The 16,377-nt window shown below is 53.7% G+C and overlaps 1 protein-coding gene across 2 annotated transcripts; it reads right to left on the reverse strand.

The window, feature by feature from the left end:
• Nucleotides 1-959: 959 nt before the first annotated feature.
• On the reverse strand, nucleotides 960-12,229 carry TXNL4A (thioredoxin like 4A). Of its 2 annotated transcripts, none has more exons than XM_056131514.1 (4): nucleotides 12,170-12,229; nucleotides 11,704-11,875; nucleotides 3,021-3,124; nucleotides 960-1,229 (listed from the first exon to the last, which is right to left on the reverse strand). In XM_056131514.1, exons 2-4 carry the CDS (start codon nucleotides 11,854-11,856, stop codon nucleotides 1,058-1,060), a joined length of 429 nt encoding a protein of 142 aa, XP_055987489.1. In that variant the 5' UTR covers nucleotides 11,857-11,875; nucleotides 12,170-12,229; the 3' UTR covers nucleotides 960-1,057. The 2 variants fall into 2 exon arrangements, with proteins under 2 accessions (XP_055987489.1, XP_055987490.1); XM_056131515.1 differs by having other exon boundaries at nucleotides 11,704-11,817; nucleotides 12,170-12,218.
• Nucleotides 12,230-16,377: the final 4,148 nt, after the last annotated feature.

Raw genomic sequence — 16,377 nt, forward strand, 5'->3', positions numbered from 1 at the left:
ACGCCACAAAGCACACACTCAAGTATGTCCCAGGCGGTTCCGTGACAAAGGCAGGCAGGCTCGGGGCCAGAGCCATGCTGGGCTGAAGCTCACGTCGTGCATCGGACTCCCCAGGGTCCCCCCTTGGCACCACGTGGTCCCATGAGCTCAGCCCCCGCACACAGAGCCAGGAGTGAGCCCTGAGCACTGCCGGCTGTGGCCCCGAACCAAATATAAACAGGTTCTAGAGCCCAGGAGAACTCAGCGCAGAGCACCTGCCCTGTAAGACAGGGACTGAAAGTCTGATCCCCTTTATCCAACCCAGCCAAACACAGAACCCCTCACCACTGCAGCAGCAACAAAACGGAGGTGAGAGTACATGTGTGTCTATGCATACACTGAGTGGTAAAAGTAAGGGTCCAAAGCCCTCGATTCCCTAGTGCTTGTTGTGCTTGTGTCGTTGCAGTACCAGAGTTGGAGCCCAGGGCCCCACACGCTAGGCATGTGTTCTCTGCCAGACAGGGCTCTTGCCGACCCTCCCTGGCCCTTGATCTAAAGGAGTAAGGCACTTCCTTCCTGAGTGAATCTTGTGGGACACAAACCTTCCTGCTGCACCCAGTCCCAGACCTCAGAACAGACCTTCCTGCAGAGGCGAGAGAATAAGGGGAGTGCAAAGTGGGGCTAGTGCCCACTCTGGACCCACAGGAGTGTGCACGTGAAGAGGAAGGCGGGAGAGCAGCACAGGCCAAGGGCCACCACGAAGGCCAGAGGGCAGCTGAGGCTGCAGAAAGGGGTCGGACTCTGTAGGGGCTGAGACCAGGCCACGGTGCTGTCAGAGAGACCCAGGAAGCTGGCCCAGATTCCCACTCTGTCAGGCGTCATCAGACCCAGTGACCTCATGCCAGCAGAGAAGTAGGAGTGACTGTCAGAATCGGCCACGTCCATAGCAAGTTCACTCAGACAGACACGCTTAAGCGTCTTCCCATCACCAGCATTTTATTCATTTGGGTATGTACAAGGACTGGTAACGTAAACACAGCAGCAGGCACGCTGCAGGCCCTGGCCCCGCCAGCCACCCTCAGTATCTGTACTTGGTGGAGTAGTCCTTTGGGGACACCACCAGGCCACGGCCCTTGCGGGCGCCCCGATACACAGTCTCAATGATGTCGATCATCTCCTGCTTGTCCTCCATGGCCCAGTTGATCTTGTTGTTGTTGCCAGTGCCCAGGTCGATCATGATGTGCTTGTTCCTGCAGATAAAAAGCCGTGCTCAGAAACACCGTCTTTGCTGGACACCCTCGTGACTCACAGAATCGATACAGAAGCAGACAGGAAGCCGCCTGCTGCCTCTCAGAACACACAACAGGCCGCCCACACGCCTGTTGTCTTCCGCATTTCCAGAAGGTCAGTTAAGGGTCAGTGGACACAAGTTTGGCCACTCAGGAAGTCAGACTTTCCTTGAGGTTGTATCAAATTAGTCACCACCCTCATTCCTCACACAAAAACAAACAGCGCATGCAAGTTGCAGGGTGCTCCTCTTGTGAGCACCTACAGTAAAGTTTGTTCCAAGCCCAATACCCGTGAAATGAAGCTACTCAGAATTCTCACGCCAGCACTAGACAGGTCTTTACAGCTCTGACCTAGAGAGCACAGGCTGAACCCAGGCCCCCTGCGAGTGAAGCTGTCCACAGCCCAAGGCTTGCTTTTGAGCAAACTGTCATGTCACTGTAAGAATGAACAATTAGCATTTTCTGGGTTGGTTTGCTCATTTTTTGGTTTGGGGCCACACCAGGCGATGCTCCGGGCTTACTCCTGGCTCGGTGCTCAGGGATCACTCCTGGTGGTGCTCAGGGAACCACATGGGATGCCAGAGATTGAACCTGGGTCAGTCATGTGTAAGGCTAGTGCCCACCCTGCTGTACTGTCGCTCAAGCCCCAACCTTTTCTGTTTTGTTCACTTGCTTTTCATGGTCTAAGGATGAACTTTTATTCATCTGACACTTGTACAAGATCATGCCCCTGGCTGTGATCCACAGTTCTGTGTGGGCTGTGCCCTCCTGGGGTCTCAGCTGGTTGTCCTTTCTGCCAGTGTGAATGTCCCTAAGTACTCCACTGCTACCAGCAAGTAAAGAACTGGGAAGGCAGAAATGCATCCACCTGGCCTGGCCTGGTACACAGGAAGTCCCTGACACCAGGCCTATGCCAGGACAGAAGGAGCACAGGGTGAGGGTCTGGGCCAGGACAGAAGCAGCACAGGGTGAGGGTCTGGGCCAGGACAGAACCCGGCGATGCTCAGGGGGTTCTCCTGCCTCCACACCCAGGTTGGCTGCATGCCAGATAAGTGCCTTGTACACTGTACTATGGCTTCAGCCCCAACACGGGCATTTTAAACTAATCAAATAATCTCATATGTACAAGAAAAGGGGAACAGTACAGGGCTTATCTCGGGGTCATAAAAGACACTAAGAGTCAGTGTTAGTCTCTTGAAAAGCAAATGAGCCTGGGGGCCGGAGAGACAGTACAGGAACTAAAACTGACCTTGTTCATCCCCAGCAAGCTGCACAGGGGTGAGCCCTGAGCACTGCCAGGTATGGCCCAAAAACAAAACAAAAGAAATGTCTTTCATTTAATTCCACTCCACCTAGGTTTCTATCTCTTTCTCCTTTTGACTGCAAAATTTGTTGCTGATTAAATACTGAAGTTGGGGGCTGGAGAGAGAGTACAGTGGGTAGGGCACTTGCCTTGCACGCAGCCAACCTGGGTTCGATCCCTGGCATCCCCTATGTCTCCCAAGTCTGCTAGGAGTAATCCCTGAGCAAAGCCAGAAGTTATCCCTGAGCATCACTGGTGTGGCAAAAGCCCAGAAGTAATAATCAACATTAAAGCTGGAGTCCTTTGAACTCCAGTCACTGTAGTCACGGCTTGGCAATACAGACCCGGTGAGGGGGCTGCCAACTGACATCCCCCAGAGGAAGGGTCTACGCCAGAGACCAGGGCCCAGGGCAGTAGCCACACACCAGCTCTGACCCCGTAACACATACCTGAAGAAGAACATAACTGTGCACGGGTCGTACAACTCATACATTTTGTTGAAGTCAGGCACTTCCGTAATGTCCACAAGGTAAATAACTGCAAAATTTTTAACCTAAAAAGTACAAGAGATTGAAAAGAGAAAAAGAAAGAAAAAGTCAGTTTTTCTGAAAAACAGAAACTAAGAATTCAGGTTTAAGAGGACAATTGTTTAACTCCCCAACAAACTATTTTTCAGTCAACCTAAGAAAACAACTGAGGGGCCGGAGTGATAATACAGGGGGTAACATGCTTGCATGTGGCAGGCCTGGGTTTGATCCCTGACATTCTGTATGGTCCCCGAGCACCTCCAGGAGAAAACACTCGGGCATATCACTCAGGAGGACCCAGGATTCAGCCCTCTGGACACTGACCCTGGAAGACAGGCAGCAAGTATTAAGTTGTTCTCACTCAGCACCACAGGCAATATTGGACTTCCTGGTTTTCCCTTTATTTTCAAGTTCAGCAAAGACTTGCAAACCCATAAAGAAACCACTTCTACAGGGCTGGAGACAGTACAGCAGATAGGGCACTTGCCTGCACACAGCCGACCCTGGCATTCCGTGTGGTCCCCCGAGCCTCACCCGTAGCAATTTCTGAGTACAAAGCCAGGAGTAACAACCCCTGAGCATGCTGGGCGTGGCTCAAAATTTTTTAAAAAAATCACTTCTAATCCCAACAGAACTCAGTGCTAGAGATACGTATGGCACTCCTCCCCTCTTGTGGGGGGAGGGGTCACTCCCAGACCGCTGTGCCAGGGTTAAGCCCACGGTGTCACTGCTCTCCCACTCAAGCCACAACCTGCCCCTGTAGTATACTTGTTGCCGGCTCTCCTTGTATATACTACACTATGTAAAATTGCCCCCATACTTTAATGAAACAATGATAATTTGCATCCTGGGGCTGGAGCGATAGCACAGCGGGTAGGGCGTTTGCCTTGCACGTGCCCGACCCGGGTTCAATTCCCAGCATCCCATATGGTCCCCTGAGCACTGCCAGGGGTGACCCAGGAAGCAAAAAAAAAAAAAAAAAAAAATTGCATCCTGCTTTTAATTATGCACATTTTCTCACATATATTTCCCCTAACTTTTACAGTAACAAAATAAGCCATCAAATGTCTATGCAACTATCATACTATTCTCCTGTTTTTCATTATTTTTTAAAAACATAAATCCATATTTTCAATTAGCATTAATAATTCACTTATGTCTTACCCTTAAATCTGTGCTCAAACTTCTTTCATTACTTCTCAAGGGTAAACTCCTGAAGTACAATCTATATAACAGAGAACACAACATCTGTAGGCTCCCAGGCTGGCCGCCGCGTTCCAGAGCACTCAGGCCACCTTATGTGTCAACTGGCTGAACTGTGTCCCCGCAAAAGAGAGGCCGTGATGCCAGGAGTCAGACTGAGCTTCCTCGGGAAACAGGACCCTCGCAGAGGCCGTGGCCAACCCCAGACCAACCTGCCCGGGGTCCTCGTGGAAGAAGGGAGTGAGCACACAGGGAGGGTGGAAGTTCCGTGCTCCTAGCACCCTCCTATCTGACCTCACTCTGACTGTGCTGGCCCCGGAGAGAAATGCCCCCCCAGGACACCAGATGATAACCAACAGTCTAGGGACGTTTGAGTCCAGTGAACTCACTCACCTAGGAGTCACACGTTGCTTCTTCCTAACAAATACTTCCATGCACTAAGAGCCAGCACTGCTCCCCTCTCCCACACTGCACAAGCTGACCCTCCTCCCCCCATATACAGGCCACCTCTGGCTGACCCCCTCTCACACACACACACAGGTCAAGTGAACTCAGGCCAATACTACCTCCACCCAACACACAGGTCACCTCAGGCTGACACCCCCTGCATACACACAGGACACCTCAGGCTGACCCTCCCCACACACACACTGGTCACCACAGGCCACCCCCCCCACACACACATACAGGTCACCTCGGGTCAATACTATCTCCTCCCAACACATAGGGCACCTCAGGCTGACAACCCCCACCCACATACACACAGGGCACCTCTCAAGCTGACACCCTACACACACACACACACACACACACACACACGTCACAACAGGTCAATACTACCTCCTCCCCAACACACAGGGTACCTCAGGCTGACACCCCCTGCATACACACAGGACACCTCAGGCTGACCCCCCCACACACACACTGGTCACCACAGGCCAACACCCCCCCCCACACATACAGGTCACTTCAGGTCAATACTACCTCCTCCCAACACATTGGGCACCTCAGGCTGACAACCCCCACCCACATACACACAGGGCACCTCTCAAGCTGACACCCTACACACACACCCACACCCACACACACACACAGTCAGTACTACCTCCCCCCCCAACACACAGGGCACCTCAGGCTGACACCCCCCGCATACACACAGGTCACTTCAGGCTGATCCCCCCCTCTCCCCACACACACACAGTTCACCACAGGCTAACACCCCCTGCCACACATACAGGTCACCTCTGGCCAATACTACCTCCTCCCAACATACAGGGCACCTCAGGCTGACCCCCCCCCACAGACACACACGGTCACCACAGGCCAACAACCCCCCACACATACAGGTGACCTCAGGCTAAGCCCCCATCACCACAGGCAACAACCACCACACTCAATGGCTCCATGGAATGATACAACAATTTTCACAAACTTTCTTCTAAGGAAACATTTTCTGATCATTCTGTTAGTAAGTTACTGATAACAAGCAATGTAAAATAAGTCACTAAGGGCCTGCTATTGGTGCAGGCTTAAGGGGCGTTCGGGAAAACTGGGGACAATGGCGGAGGTATAATGGTGGTGGGACTGGTGTGGGGATACTGAATGCCTGCAACAAATCATCATGAACAACTTTGTAAACCACAGTGTTTATGTAAAGTGTAAGGGGAAAATTTACATAATTAGGCCTTACCTCGAGCGGGCCCAGTAACGTCTCCATTGGAGACCTTGTTGTCACTGTGTCTGGCATATCGAATACTCTCGGTAGCTTGCCGGGCTCTCCGAGAGGGGCGGAGGAATCGAACTCGGGTCGGCCATGTTGGCCGCTTGCAAGGCAAACGCCCTACCCACATGTAAACTCCAAAACATATTACCACAGATTTGCTTTAAGTGTTATTAATGACAGGTGAGAAATAATTATTATAGGTCAAACTCATACAGTGATCACTAATTGGCCTTTACTGATTTATTTTCCGATCGTTCTATTTGCCAGTTTTTAAAGCTTTATTGGAATAAGCAATATAAAGTAAATTTGTTAAGCGCTAAAGGGCACAGATTGGGATTGGGAGGGAAACTGGGGTATTGGTGGAGGGAAGGTCACACTGGTGATGTTGGAACACTAAATGCTTGGAACAACTATATAATGAACAACTTTGTAGATCACGGTGTTTTTAATAAAAATTAATTTAAAAAGTAAAGTGGGCTTTAAACTTACTTGTGTCAGTTTCCTATCTAAAACAGCGTTCACCTACTATCCTTGCAGCAAACATACATGAACACTGATTAGAATTTTTTCTATATAAAACCAGGGCCAGAGAATGTTAAGGGCAGGAGCGGGAGCTTCACATGGGGGCACCACAGGGTCCCCAGCACCACTGATGTGGCCCAGACAAAAACAGAATCAGAAACCTACACAAATTTCACCTTTCTTTCCCTTCTCTAATCTTTTCCTCCTCTTCTTCTCTCTCTAGCCCCATTACACTGTTTTTCATACATGCATTTTTTTTTTTGCTTTTTCGGGTCACACCCGGTGATGCACAGGGGTTACTCCTGGCTTCTGCACCCAGGAATTACTCCTGGCAGGGTGCTCGGGGGACCATATGGGATGCTGGAAATCGAACCCAGGTTGGCCGCGTGCAAGACAAACGCCCTACCCGCTGTGCTATTGCTCCAGCCCCTCATACATGCATTTTTTCTTCTGTTTTGTTTTGGGGCACATCCAGCAATGCTCAAGGGTTACTCCTGGCTCTGTGCTCAGAGGACCACAGGGGATGCCAGGGATCAAACCGGAGTCAGCTGCATGCAAGGCAGATGCCTTACCCGCTGTACTAGTGCTCTAGCCCCAATATACCATTCCTTGTAGGTCCCAGGGGTTCCCAGACTTATCTGACCCACTGTCCCCTTTTTTTGGCGAGGGGGATATGGGGATCACAAGACACCTCCTGGAAATCGACTTTTTAAAACATAAGCGGAAAGTGCCCCCTAGCGGCACCTGGCTACTACTGCACTTCCTGACAGCTCCAGGGGGCGGGGTGGGGGTGGGTATTACCCCCTTAGGAAACTGCTTTCAACCATCTACAGCAGCCCCCCCCCACACACACACACACCTGGAATCACCTGCAACAGCCCTCCGGCCTAGGCCTCGAACTCGCAGCCTCTCTCTTACCACGTCCTGACAATGGGGCCCAGCAGTCCTGTGTGAGCAGCAGCCGGCAGGGCCTGGCCCAGGCTACCTGCCCCCGACTTGAGTATGAAACCACCTTCACTTCCAGAAACATTCTCAAACAACTGGCATTGTGCGTTTCTGGGCTTGGGGCCATGCCAGCAGTCTCAGCGCTTACCATATTGCTCTGCACTGTGGGATCACCCTGGCAGGCTCGGGGATCAAATCTGGTCAGCCGTGGGCCAGGCAAACACATAACCCCCTGGACTATCTTACCAGCCCAGAAATGTGTTTCTGACACATTAATTTTTACATTTTCAGACAATTCATTTCAAAGTCATGAGAACTGCATGGCAAACAGTTCTTAAAACTGTCAATGGCCTTGACCAGCTCTACGCCCAAGTAGAACTTGAGAATTTCTGAGACAACAGTTATGGCAGCTACTACGCCGCTATGATGAAACGAACTTTTCATCAGGATGGGTTCATGCTGACTCGCCTTCACACGGCTGTACAACAGGTACCTCAGTTACTCAAGCCCGACTCAAGAAGCCTGACCCCATGCTGACGGCTACAGCAGTACCCAGAGACGTAAATACACAGCAAACACGAACACATGTATGCTACTGGCCCAACATCTTTATTCTTCCAGGGTTTGGGCCATACTCGGGAATGCTCCTCAGGGGTTTCCAGTGGCTTCTGCACTCAGGAAACACTCCTGACAGTGCTCGGGGGACCACATGGGACGGCAGGACTGAACCCTGGTCGACACATGCAAGGCAAGTGCCCACCCTGCTGTACCATCGCTCCAGCGCCTGTGGGAGAACGATCCCTGAGACCAGGCATGCAGCTCCAGTGGCAGAGCACAGAAGGCCAAGTTCAACAATTTGGGCTCCGAGACCAGTTCCCCAGCCCCTCAGGCGCCACGGGGCATGGTCCCTCCAAATAAAACAGAATCAAAACTGAAATCGTTCCCATCAGGTCTGTACAGTTTCTGGGGCCAGGGATGGAGCAGAGCGCAGCCCCCCGAGCCTGCTCTCCCTCACAGCCAGAAGAACAAAGGAAAGGCTGACAATCTTAGCAGCACATGTGAGCCCTAGTGAAACCACTGAGGTTTCGCCTCTTATGAACTCTGAACTTTGGGGGTCAGTCTTCAGGACAGACACAGGGGTAGGGAGTGCCGTGGGGGTCTAGACCTGCATCAGTGCTCGAGTTGCTCCCAGGAAGAGCCGGTTTGGCAGCAGAGCACGCGCCCAGTCCTCTGAGCTCTCTCCTGGCTCTGTGCAGAATTCTACACACACACACACACACACACACACACACACACACACACACGAAACACCCCTGACAGGAGCACACTGCAGACTCAACGGGAGGCCGTGTGGACCTAAGAAGATAGACCCGTGTCTTTCGCAGAAACGTGTACGAAATGAGGTGAGGTGAGTGTGAGGTGATTATGCTGTGAAACACGCAAAGAAGTAAAAACAACTACCAATGGTTTCCCTGCGTGGAACATAAATAACCAACACAAGAGAACTACAAGACGTGACTCCTGACTCAGACTGATCTGGTGGCTCCAAGAGGAGGAGGAGGAGGGCGACTGTCGGGGACCCGGGCCTGGGCAGAGCAGGACAGGGCAACTGACAGGGACACTGGCCCTGGACAGCACGTGTGGGGAGTTGAGAAGGTGTGAGTAGTCGCCTAAAATTCTGAAGTGTCAAACAGCAATGCTAAAGCTAAAACTCTGATTTAAAAACAAGGACTAACACTAAACATTCTACTCATTCTTACCCATAACGAGCTGTGTAATGACAGCAATAGTGAACTGTCAACAAGACAGAAAAACAGCCTGGAGTTCCCACCTCTCTTCTAAGGTACCAGGGAGGGGCGGCGGCATCACGCCACCAACCTGGGGCCAGAGTGAAACCTGAAGAGACAGCTCGAGCTGGGCAGCAGGACGAGGGCGGACACCGCGAAAGAGCAGGTGGGACTCACAGTGTCCCAGGGGAGGAGCACAGCCAGGCCCTACAACACGGCCAGTCGACCCACGCTGGGACATGAGCGCGCCCCCCTACTACCTGCCATTTCTGCAGAAAGAGATTTTTAAAGTTAAACTGTCCCTCATACTAAATGTGAAAAACTCCTGTGAGCATCCCCCCAAAAAATGTTTCCAGAATCCTAAAAACATATTGTGACTTTTGGTGTTCTTTTTTCCCCCAACTAAATCAACACGATAGAGCATAACAAAGTTGCTCATGACTGGGTTTCAGTCACACAATGTCCCAACGTCCATCCCCCCACCAGTGAGTGTCATTTCCCAGCACTAGTGGCCCCAGTTTCCCTCCCATTTCCCTCCCAGCCCCCATATCGTGACTTTATACTAAGAAGAAAATAAGTCATTTCAAACTCACATTTTGAACGACTATAAAAGTTAATTTTTAAAGAATTCCAAATTTTGCACAAAAAGACTGAAAGGCCACAGAAAAATATTCGAAGTGAGCCCAACCATTATTAACAGGTTCACTATCAAACAAAACCCACTAGTGACAGCGACACACAGGGTTAGAGAAGAACCGTTCAAAGTCCCTAAAGACTTACAAGACTCACGTTAACAGATAAAATCTGTCTCCTAGCCAAGAGGATCTTGCTGAATTTTCCCAAAGGGCCCTCACAGCTCTAGCCACCCGCCTTCCCGAGGGCAGTGGGATCTGGAAGTTGGCTGGAGCTTACAGAGCAAGGCGGAATCCAGAACACGCGCCCTGAGTAATTCCCAGTCTGTGCAGACGGTGACCCTGAGCTCCAGCAGTGCCAGACCTGTCCAGCGCCAGAGGGCAGAGCCTGCCCAGGCTCACCCTGAGCACTGGCATGGGGCTGCTCTCCCAAGTCCCCAGCGAGTCTTACCAGCCGTCTTTGACCCCAACCTCCAAGGTGGGCTTCTAAAAACCATCAGAATTCCCAGGAATCAAGTTGGAGGGCACGGAGAGGGCTGTGGAGACACAGCCAACCCCAGTTCCATCCCCCACACCTCACGGTCCCTCTCCCACAGAGCTGGGGGTACCCCGAGCATCAGAGTGTGCCCGCCCCCGTAAGACTCCCAAGTGCTGAGTGATGGTACAGTAGGCAAGGCGTTTGCCTTGCCCACCACAGCCCAGGTTCAATCCCCAGCACCACATAACGTCCCTGAGCACAGAGCCAGGAGTAAGCCCTGAGCTTACTGGGTGTGGCCCAACGACCAAAAAAGAAAAAGGAAAGAAAGAATTCCCTGGGGTCTTTTTTGGGCAGGGGTTGGGAGGGGCAGGGATGTCAAATGTCATCACCTGGCAATGCTCAGGGGACCATACGGGATGCCGGGGATGGAACCCAGGTCTGCAATGTGCAAGGCAAGTGGCTCGGATCCTCCCCCCCTTACTCAACTTACAAACTCAACAGCTCCGGTGACCCAAAGTCAAACAGGACGTTCCAGTTCAGGTCCTAAACCCAGGAGTCCCGAGGAGGCGGCCCCAAGGCCCAGCAACCTCTCCCCCATGCCCGAAAGGAGGGTGCACCAGGACGCCTGTGCTCTTCCTGAGACACAAGGAAGCAACGCCCTCGGTGAGCACTGACTCAAAGGCTCTGCTCTAGCCCGGGGTAAGAACACCCCCACTTCTGGGAAGCGGTGTGGCCATGCTAACGTTCCTCTGACTTTGGTTAAAAGCCTCATCTCGCTGAGAGTAGGGCCGGCAGGTCACTGGCCTTGCCTGCCGCTGGCTCGATACAGCTCGACCTCCCTCACCCCAGAGCGCTGTCCCCGCGCCACCAGCAGCGATTCCCGAGTGCGGAGCCAGGAGTCCCCAAGCACTGCCAGGTGTGGCCCCCGAGCCAGCACAAAACCAAAACGAGTAACTCCTCCCTCCAACGACTTCTGAAAGTCTGCGCGCTCCCTCGTTGACGCCCCAGCGCGCTCGCCCTTTCGCCCGTTGCTTCGCTCGCCAAAACCCCAAGTCAAAGCCACCCCAAGCGAGAAAAACCGCGGGAACGGAATGAAGCGCTTGGCCAGGGACCAGCCGGGGCGCTGGCGGGCCGGGGCGCGGGTGCGGGTGCGGGTGCGGGTGCGCCCTGCCTCCTGCCCCGGGCCCTGCCGCCAAGGCGGGGTCCGGCGAGCGACGCGCCGGGGGCCGGAGAGCCCGCCAAGGGACAGGGGCGGGCGCCAGGCTCGGCGCGACCCCAGGAGAGGCCTGGTCCGGCCCCGCCCCGCAGGACCCACCTTCTCGGCGATGCTGTACAGGACCTCGTCCATCTTCATGCACGTGGGGTCCCAGTCGTGCCCGAAGCGGATGACGACCACCCGGTCCTCCTCCGACAGGATGGCCTGGTCCACCTGCCAGCCGTTGTGCAGGTGCGGGAGCATGTACGACATGGTGGGGCCGGTCGGGGGTCTGCGGGGAGGCGGGCGACAGGTGGGGCGGGGGCCGCGGGGGCCCCTCGCTGCCCCGCGCGCGGGCAGAGGGCAGCGGGGCGGCGGGCAGGGGGCAGGGGCAGAGGGGCGGGCGCGCACGCGGGCCGGGGCCCGCCCGCGGGGAGAGTCGAGGCGCCTCCAGACCGCCCCCCCACGCCGCTCCCGAGCCCCAGGCCCCGAGGGTCGCCCCCTCCCCCCCGGACAGGCGCCCTCAGCCCGAGCCCGAGGGGCTCCATCGCGCCCCGACCCCACGCCGAGCCCGGCGCGCACGCACCTCCCGCCACATCCGAGCCTCCCGCCGCGCGGCTTCCCGGCCCGGAGCCACCCGCGTGCGCGCGCCCGCGCCCCTGCGTGCGCGCTCGCGGTGCGTGCCTGCGGCGGCCTGCGTGCGCGCGCCCGCGGTGCGTGTCGGCGTCAGCCCTGCGCGCGCGCCCGCGGCGGCCCCGAGTGCGCGTGCCCGCCCGGCGCCCTCCCGCCCGGCGGCAGCCGTGCTGCGTGCGCGCTCCCCGGCCGCGGGCGCTCCAGCCCCTGGGAGGGCGAGAGGGGCCCGAGAGGGGCGAGCCTGGGGGAGGGGAAAGCGCGGGGCAGGGAGGGAGGAGGGAGCGCGGGGAGGGCAGGAGGGCGCCAGTCAGGGGCAGACCCCCGTGGCCGCAGATGGAGGTGCTGGGCCGGACCCTGGAGTCGTAGGCGGCGACCCCTGAGCAAGTCTTACCCTGGTGACTCCTGGACCCATTTATTTTCCCCACCAGTCATCGTTTTGGCGATCACGTTTTCGGAGCAGAACCAGTTCTCGTCAAAAGCGACCCTTTTTGTTTGTTTTGAGGCCACACCTGGCAGGGCTCAGGGCTTCCGCCTGGCGCTTGGCTCGGGGGTCGCTCATGCTGAGCTGGGGCATCCTAAGGGGTGCCCGCTGCGAAACCCGGGTCCACTATTGCGAGGTAAACATGTATATTGTTCCAACACCAATCCCCTCACCAGCGCCCACTGTGCTCCGCTGGTGTCCCCAGGTCTCCCCCACTCCCAGTCTGGCTCTGGTGGGCGTTTTCCCCTCCCCCGCTGTCCTAGTACTCCCTTCCCGGACTTGTCCCCTCACGTGACCCTGCCCAAGAACCAAGCTTCCTCCTGCAGACCAGTCCCCCTGCTCTCCATACCTAGTACCACGGGGCATGTGGTGCTCCCCCACGATGTCTCTTTGTATCCCACATATGAGAGCGTTTTGAGTCCCTCTCCTGGCTGATTTCACGCAACGTGATTCTCTCCAGATCCGTCCGTGTTGCGACTTCATCTTTTCTTAAGGTTGCAGGGTATTCCTCTGTTGCGAATGTGTAGTTTCTGTATCCATTCATCTGTTCCTGAGCATTTGGGTTGTCTCAATGTTTTGGCTACTGTTGCTGCAATGAACATAGGAATGCAGATGTCTTTCCTGATTTGTGTTCTGATTCGTACATTTGGGGCCTGTGGGGCAAATTCCCAGGAGTGGAATCTCTGGGTCATACGGAAGCTCAATTCCTAGTGTTTTGAGGAATATCCATATTATCTGCCAAAAAGGCTGGGCCAGTTGATATTCACACCAGCAGTGAGTGAGGGTCCCTTTCTCTTCCCTTTTTCTCGCCACCACTGGTTGTTGTGCTTATTGATGAGTGCCAGTCTCGGTGGTGTGAGGTGATATCTCATGTTATTTTGATTTGCATTTCCCTGATAACGATATAGAGCATTTTTCATATGCTTTTTAATTTATATATCCTTTTTTTTTTCTGGCTTTTTGGGTCACACCTGGCGATGCACAGGGGTTGGTCCTGGCTCTGCACTCAGGAATCACCCCTGGTGGTGCTCAGGGGACCAAATGGGATGCTGGGAATCGAACCCGGGTCAGCCGCGTGCAAGGTAAACCCCCTACCCACTGTGCTATCACTCCAGCCCTGATTTGTATTTCTTCTTTGAAGAAGTTTCTGTTCATATCTCCTCCCCATTTTTATTTTTTTTGGCTTTTTGGGGTCATCCCCAACGATACACAGGAGTTACTCCTGGTTCTGCAATCAGGAATTACTCCTGGTGGTGCTCGGGGGACCGTATGGGATCCCTGCTGTGCTATCGCTTCAGCCCAGATTCTTCTCCCCTTTTTGCAGGGATTTTTTTTTTCTTTTTGAGTCGTACCCTGTAAAATCTCCGACTGCAGCCAGGGGGTGGCCCCGATGGCTCTTCCCCTGGCTGCCCAGGTTCCAGCGGCCCGGGCCCTCGGGCAGACAGCGGATGAAACAAGGGCCAAGCCGGTTGATTGACCAGTTGCCGTTTATTCCATTCTCCCCACGTGCCTGTCCCAGTCTCTCTGAGCCTCCTATTCTGGTCTCACTGCTCCTCATTCTCGTCTCCTCCTGTCTCTCCGCGCTCCATCTCGCAGCTTGGGCTCTCTCCACGTGCCTGCTCCTGTATTCTTCTACATTCTTCTCTCTCTGTCTCCCTTGTTAGCCTCTCCGCGGTCCATCTTGCCACCCTGCTCTCTTCTCTCTCCAGCTCTCTTGTCTCTCCAACTCCCCAGCACTCTGGGCTGACACTGCACCCAGTCAGGTAGCAAAATCAACATAAGAAAGCCCTTCCTGACTGCCCCAGGAAAAGCACCTCCTAAACTGTTTTTCTCCTTTCCTCAGTCCAATAACTATCAACATCTCAATACTAGTTATTTTTGTATGGACACAGTAGGAGATACCATTGAGGCTTGTAGGGCAGCTCTCCTGGGAACATCTTGCCACAGACTCAGACTACAGTGCTCAGACCAGATTAGATTAATCATTCCTAACCCTAGCAGGGTCCAAATCTAGTTATTACTTTTTGGATCATGACCGCATTTGTCCATGACCAAGCTTGTAAAAAACTACGCACGCTGAAGGTTGTGTGTTCGCGGGCTCTCTGGACGGCTGATGGCCAAGGGCAGACGAAGGAAGAGATGAGGGCCAGGCCGGTTGATCTTAGTGGCAGTTTATTACAAGGAAGTTTATCCTATAGAAGAACCTTATGTTATGAAGGGCCTAGGTTCTCTCAAGCACACGTTCCCCTTGCTAGTCTCTCCGTGGTCCCTCTGCAGCCCCTCTCTCTCCTTCTCCAGCTCCCTTCTAGTCTGGGCTGACACTCCACCCAGTCAGGTAGCCAAATCAACATAAGAAAGCCCTTCCTGACTGCTCAAGGGCAAGATACCTCTTAAGGTGTTTTTCTCTTTTCCTCAGTCCAATAAACTATCAACTATTCCTGAGGTTATGCAGGAAGAACAGAACAGTGTTATCCTACATCTCTTAACTTAGAGTTAAGCATTATGGCACTTTGGGCAAGCCCATCTCGATGCCAGGGTAGTACATAGCTTACCACTTGCCCTGGTTCCATCCAGTCCCTCATCGGGACCCTGCTTTTGGGGGTGCCAGGAAGTAAAGGCAGCTGAGGCTTAGGTGAGAGAACAGATGCCCAGGAGGGAAATATCACTGAGAGTCACATTACAAAAGCATGTCTTCTTGTGTCCATACAAAAAGGACATTGCTCTGAATAAACTATGCAAAGGACTTAGGGAGAAGAGAAAGACAATATTTACAAGTCGATATGATGTAGGCAGGTAGATAGGGAAAGGCCCCTTGCAATGAAACAAAGTTTTATGGAAGAAGAATTCTAGGAATGACCCACTTTGCGGATACAGAAAACAAAGCCCTGATAAGACCATCCCCAGACCCTGTGAAGATATGGGCCTCCTCCTCATGAAATTCCTCTTTTCCAAAAATCTTCCAACCTCCCTTTCAATCCGGTTAACTCCAGCGATCCAGCCCAAAGAAGACCATCACCACTCCCAACCTCCCTGGTAACCTCCTTAGCAACGGACTTTTACCTGGGAAGAAGCCCCCACGTGGGGGCAGGTTGGAAAAACCCTATAAAGGCCACCGTGAACAAAGGAAGGGCACGCATATGCTGCCTGAGCCCATGTGCTGCTTGCGCCCACGTGGCCAAGCACATGTGGTGCCCGAGCACATGTGTTGCCCACATCTCCCCTCTTGAGATGTGTACTTTCATGCTTTCGTGCCTAACATTACTCTCTCTCTTTCTCTCTCTCTCTCTCTCTCTCTCTCTCTCTCTCTCTCTCTCTCTCGCTCTCTCTCTCCCCACCCCCCCGCACCTAGAAATCCTCCAAATAAAATCTATTTACTTCACTGCTTGTCTACTCCTGAAATTCCTTTCTGCGAGGCGAGACAAGAACCCAGTAACCCTGGGTCCCAGGTGGCAGAGGCAGGTGGGGAGAAAGTGACCGTCTTTCTCCTCCCCACTTCACATAAGTCACCCGTGGGGCCCACCGACATCAAACAGAGCACAAAGAAGTTACAAATAAATACAGAGGAATGGGAGCACTGTAATGGGAGCAACCCAATATACCTAAACTACCTGAGGCTATGAAGCACTGTCTGTCTGTCCTCCCATTGATCATAGACTTTCTCAAGCGGGCCCAGTAATGTC

Source organism: Sorex fumeus, unplaced genomic scaffold (genome assembly GCF_029834395.1).
Source record: "Sorex fumeus unplaced genomic scaffold, SorFum_2.1 ptg000092l, whole genome shotgun sequence".
Taxonomy (NCBI): Eukaryota; Metazoa; Chordata; class Mammalia; order Eulipotyphla; family Soricidae; genus Sorex; species Sorex fumeus.

Coding starts and splice junctions, on each gene's coding strand:
- TXNL4A (XM_056131514.1), bottom strand. CDS start 11,856: ATGTCGTACATGCTCCCGCACCTGCACAACGGCTGGCAGGTGGACCAG. Junction 3,125..11,703: donor TGTACAGCATCGCCGAGAAG/GTGGGTCCTGCG, acceptor TGTACTTTTTAG/GTTAAAAATTTTGCAGTTAT. Junction 1,230..3,020: donor ACAGTTATGTTCTTCTTCAG/GTATGTGTTACG, acceptor TTTTATCTGCAG/GAACAAGCACATCATGATCG.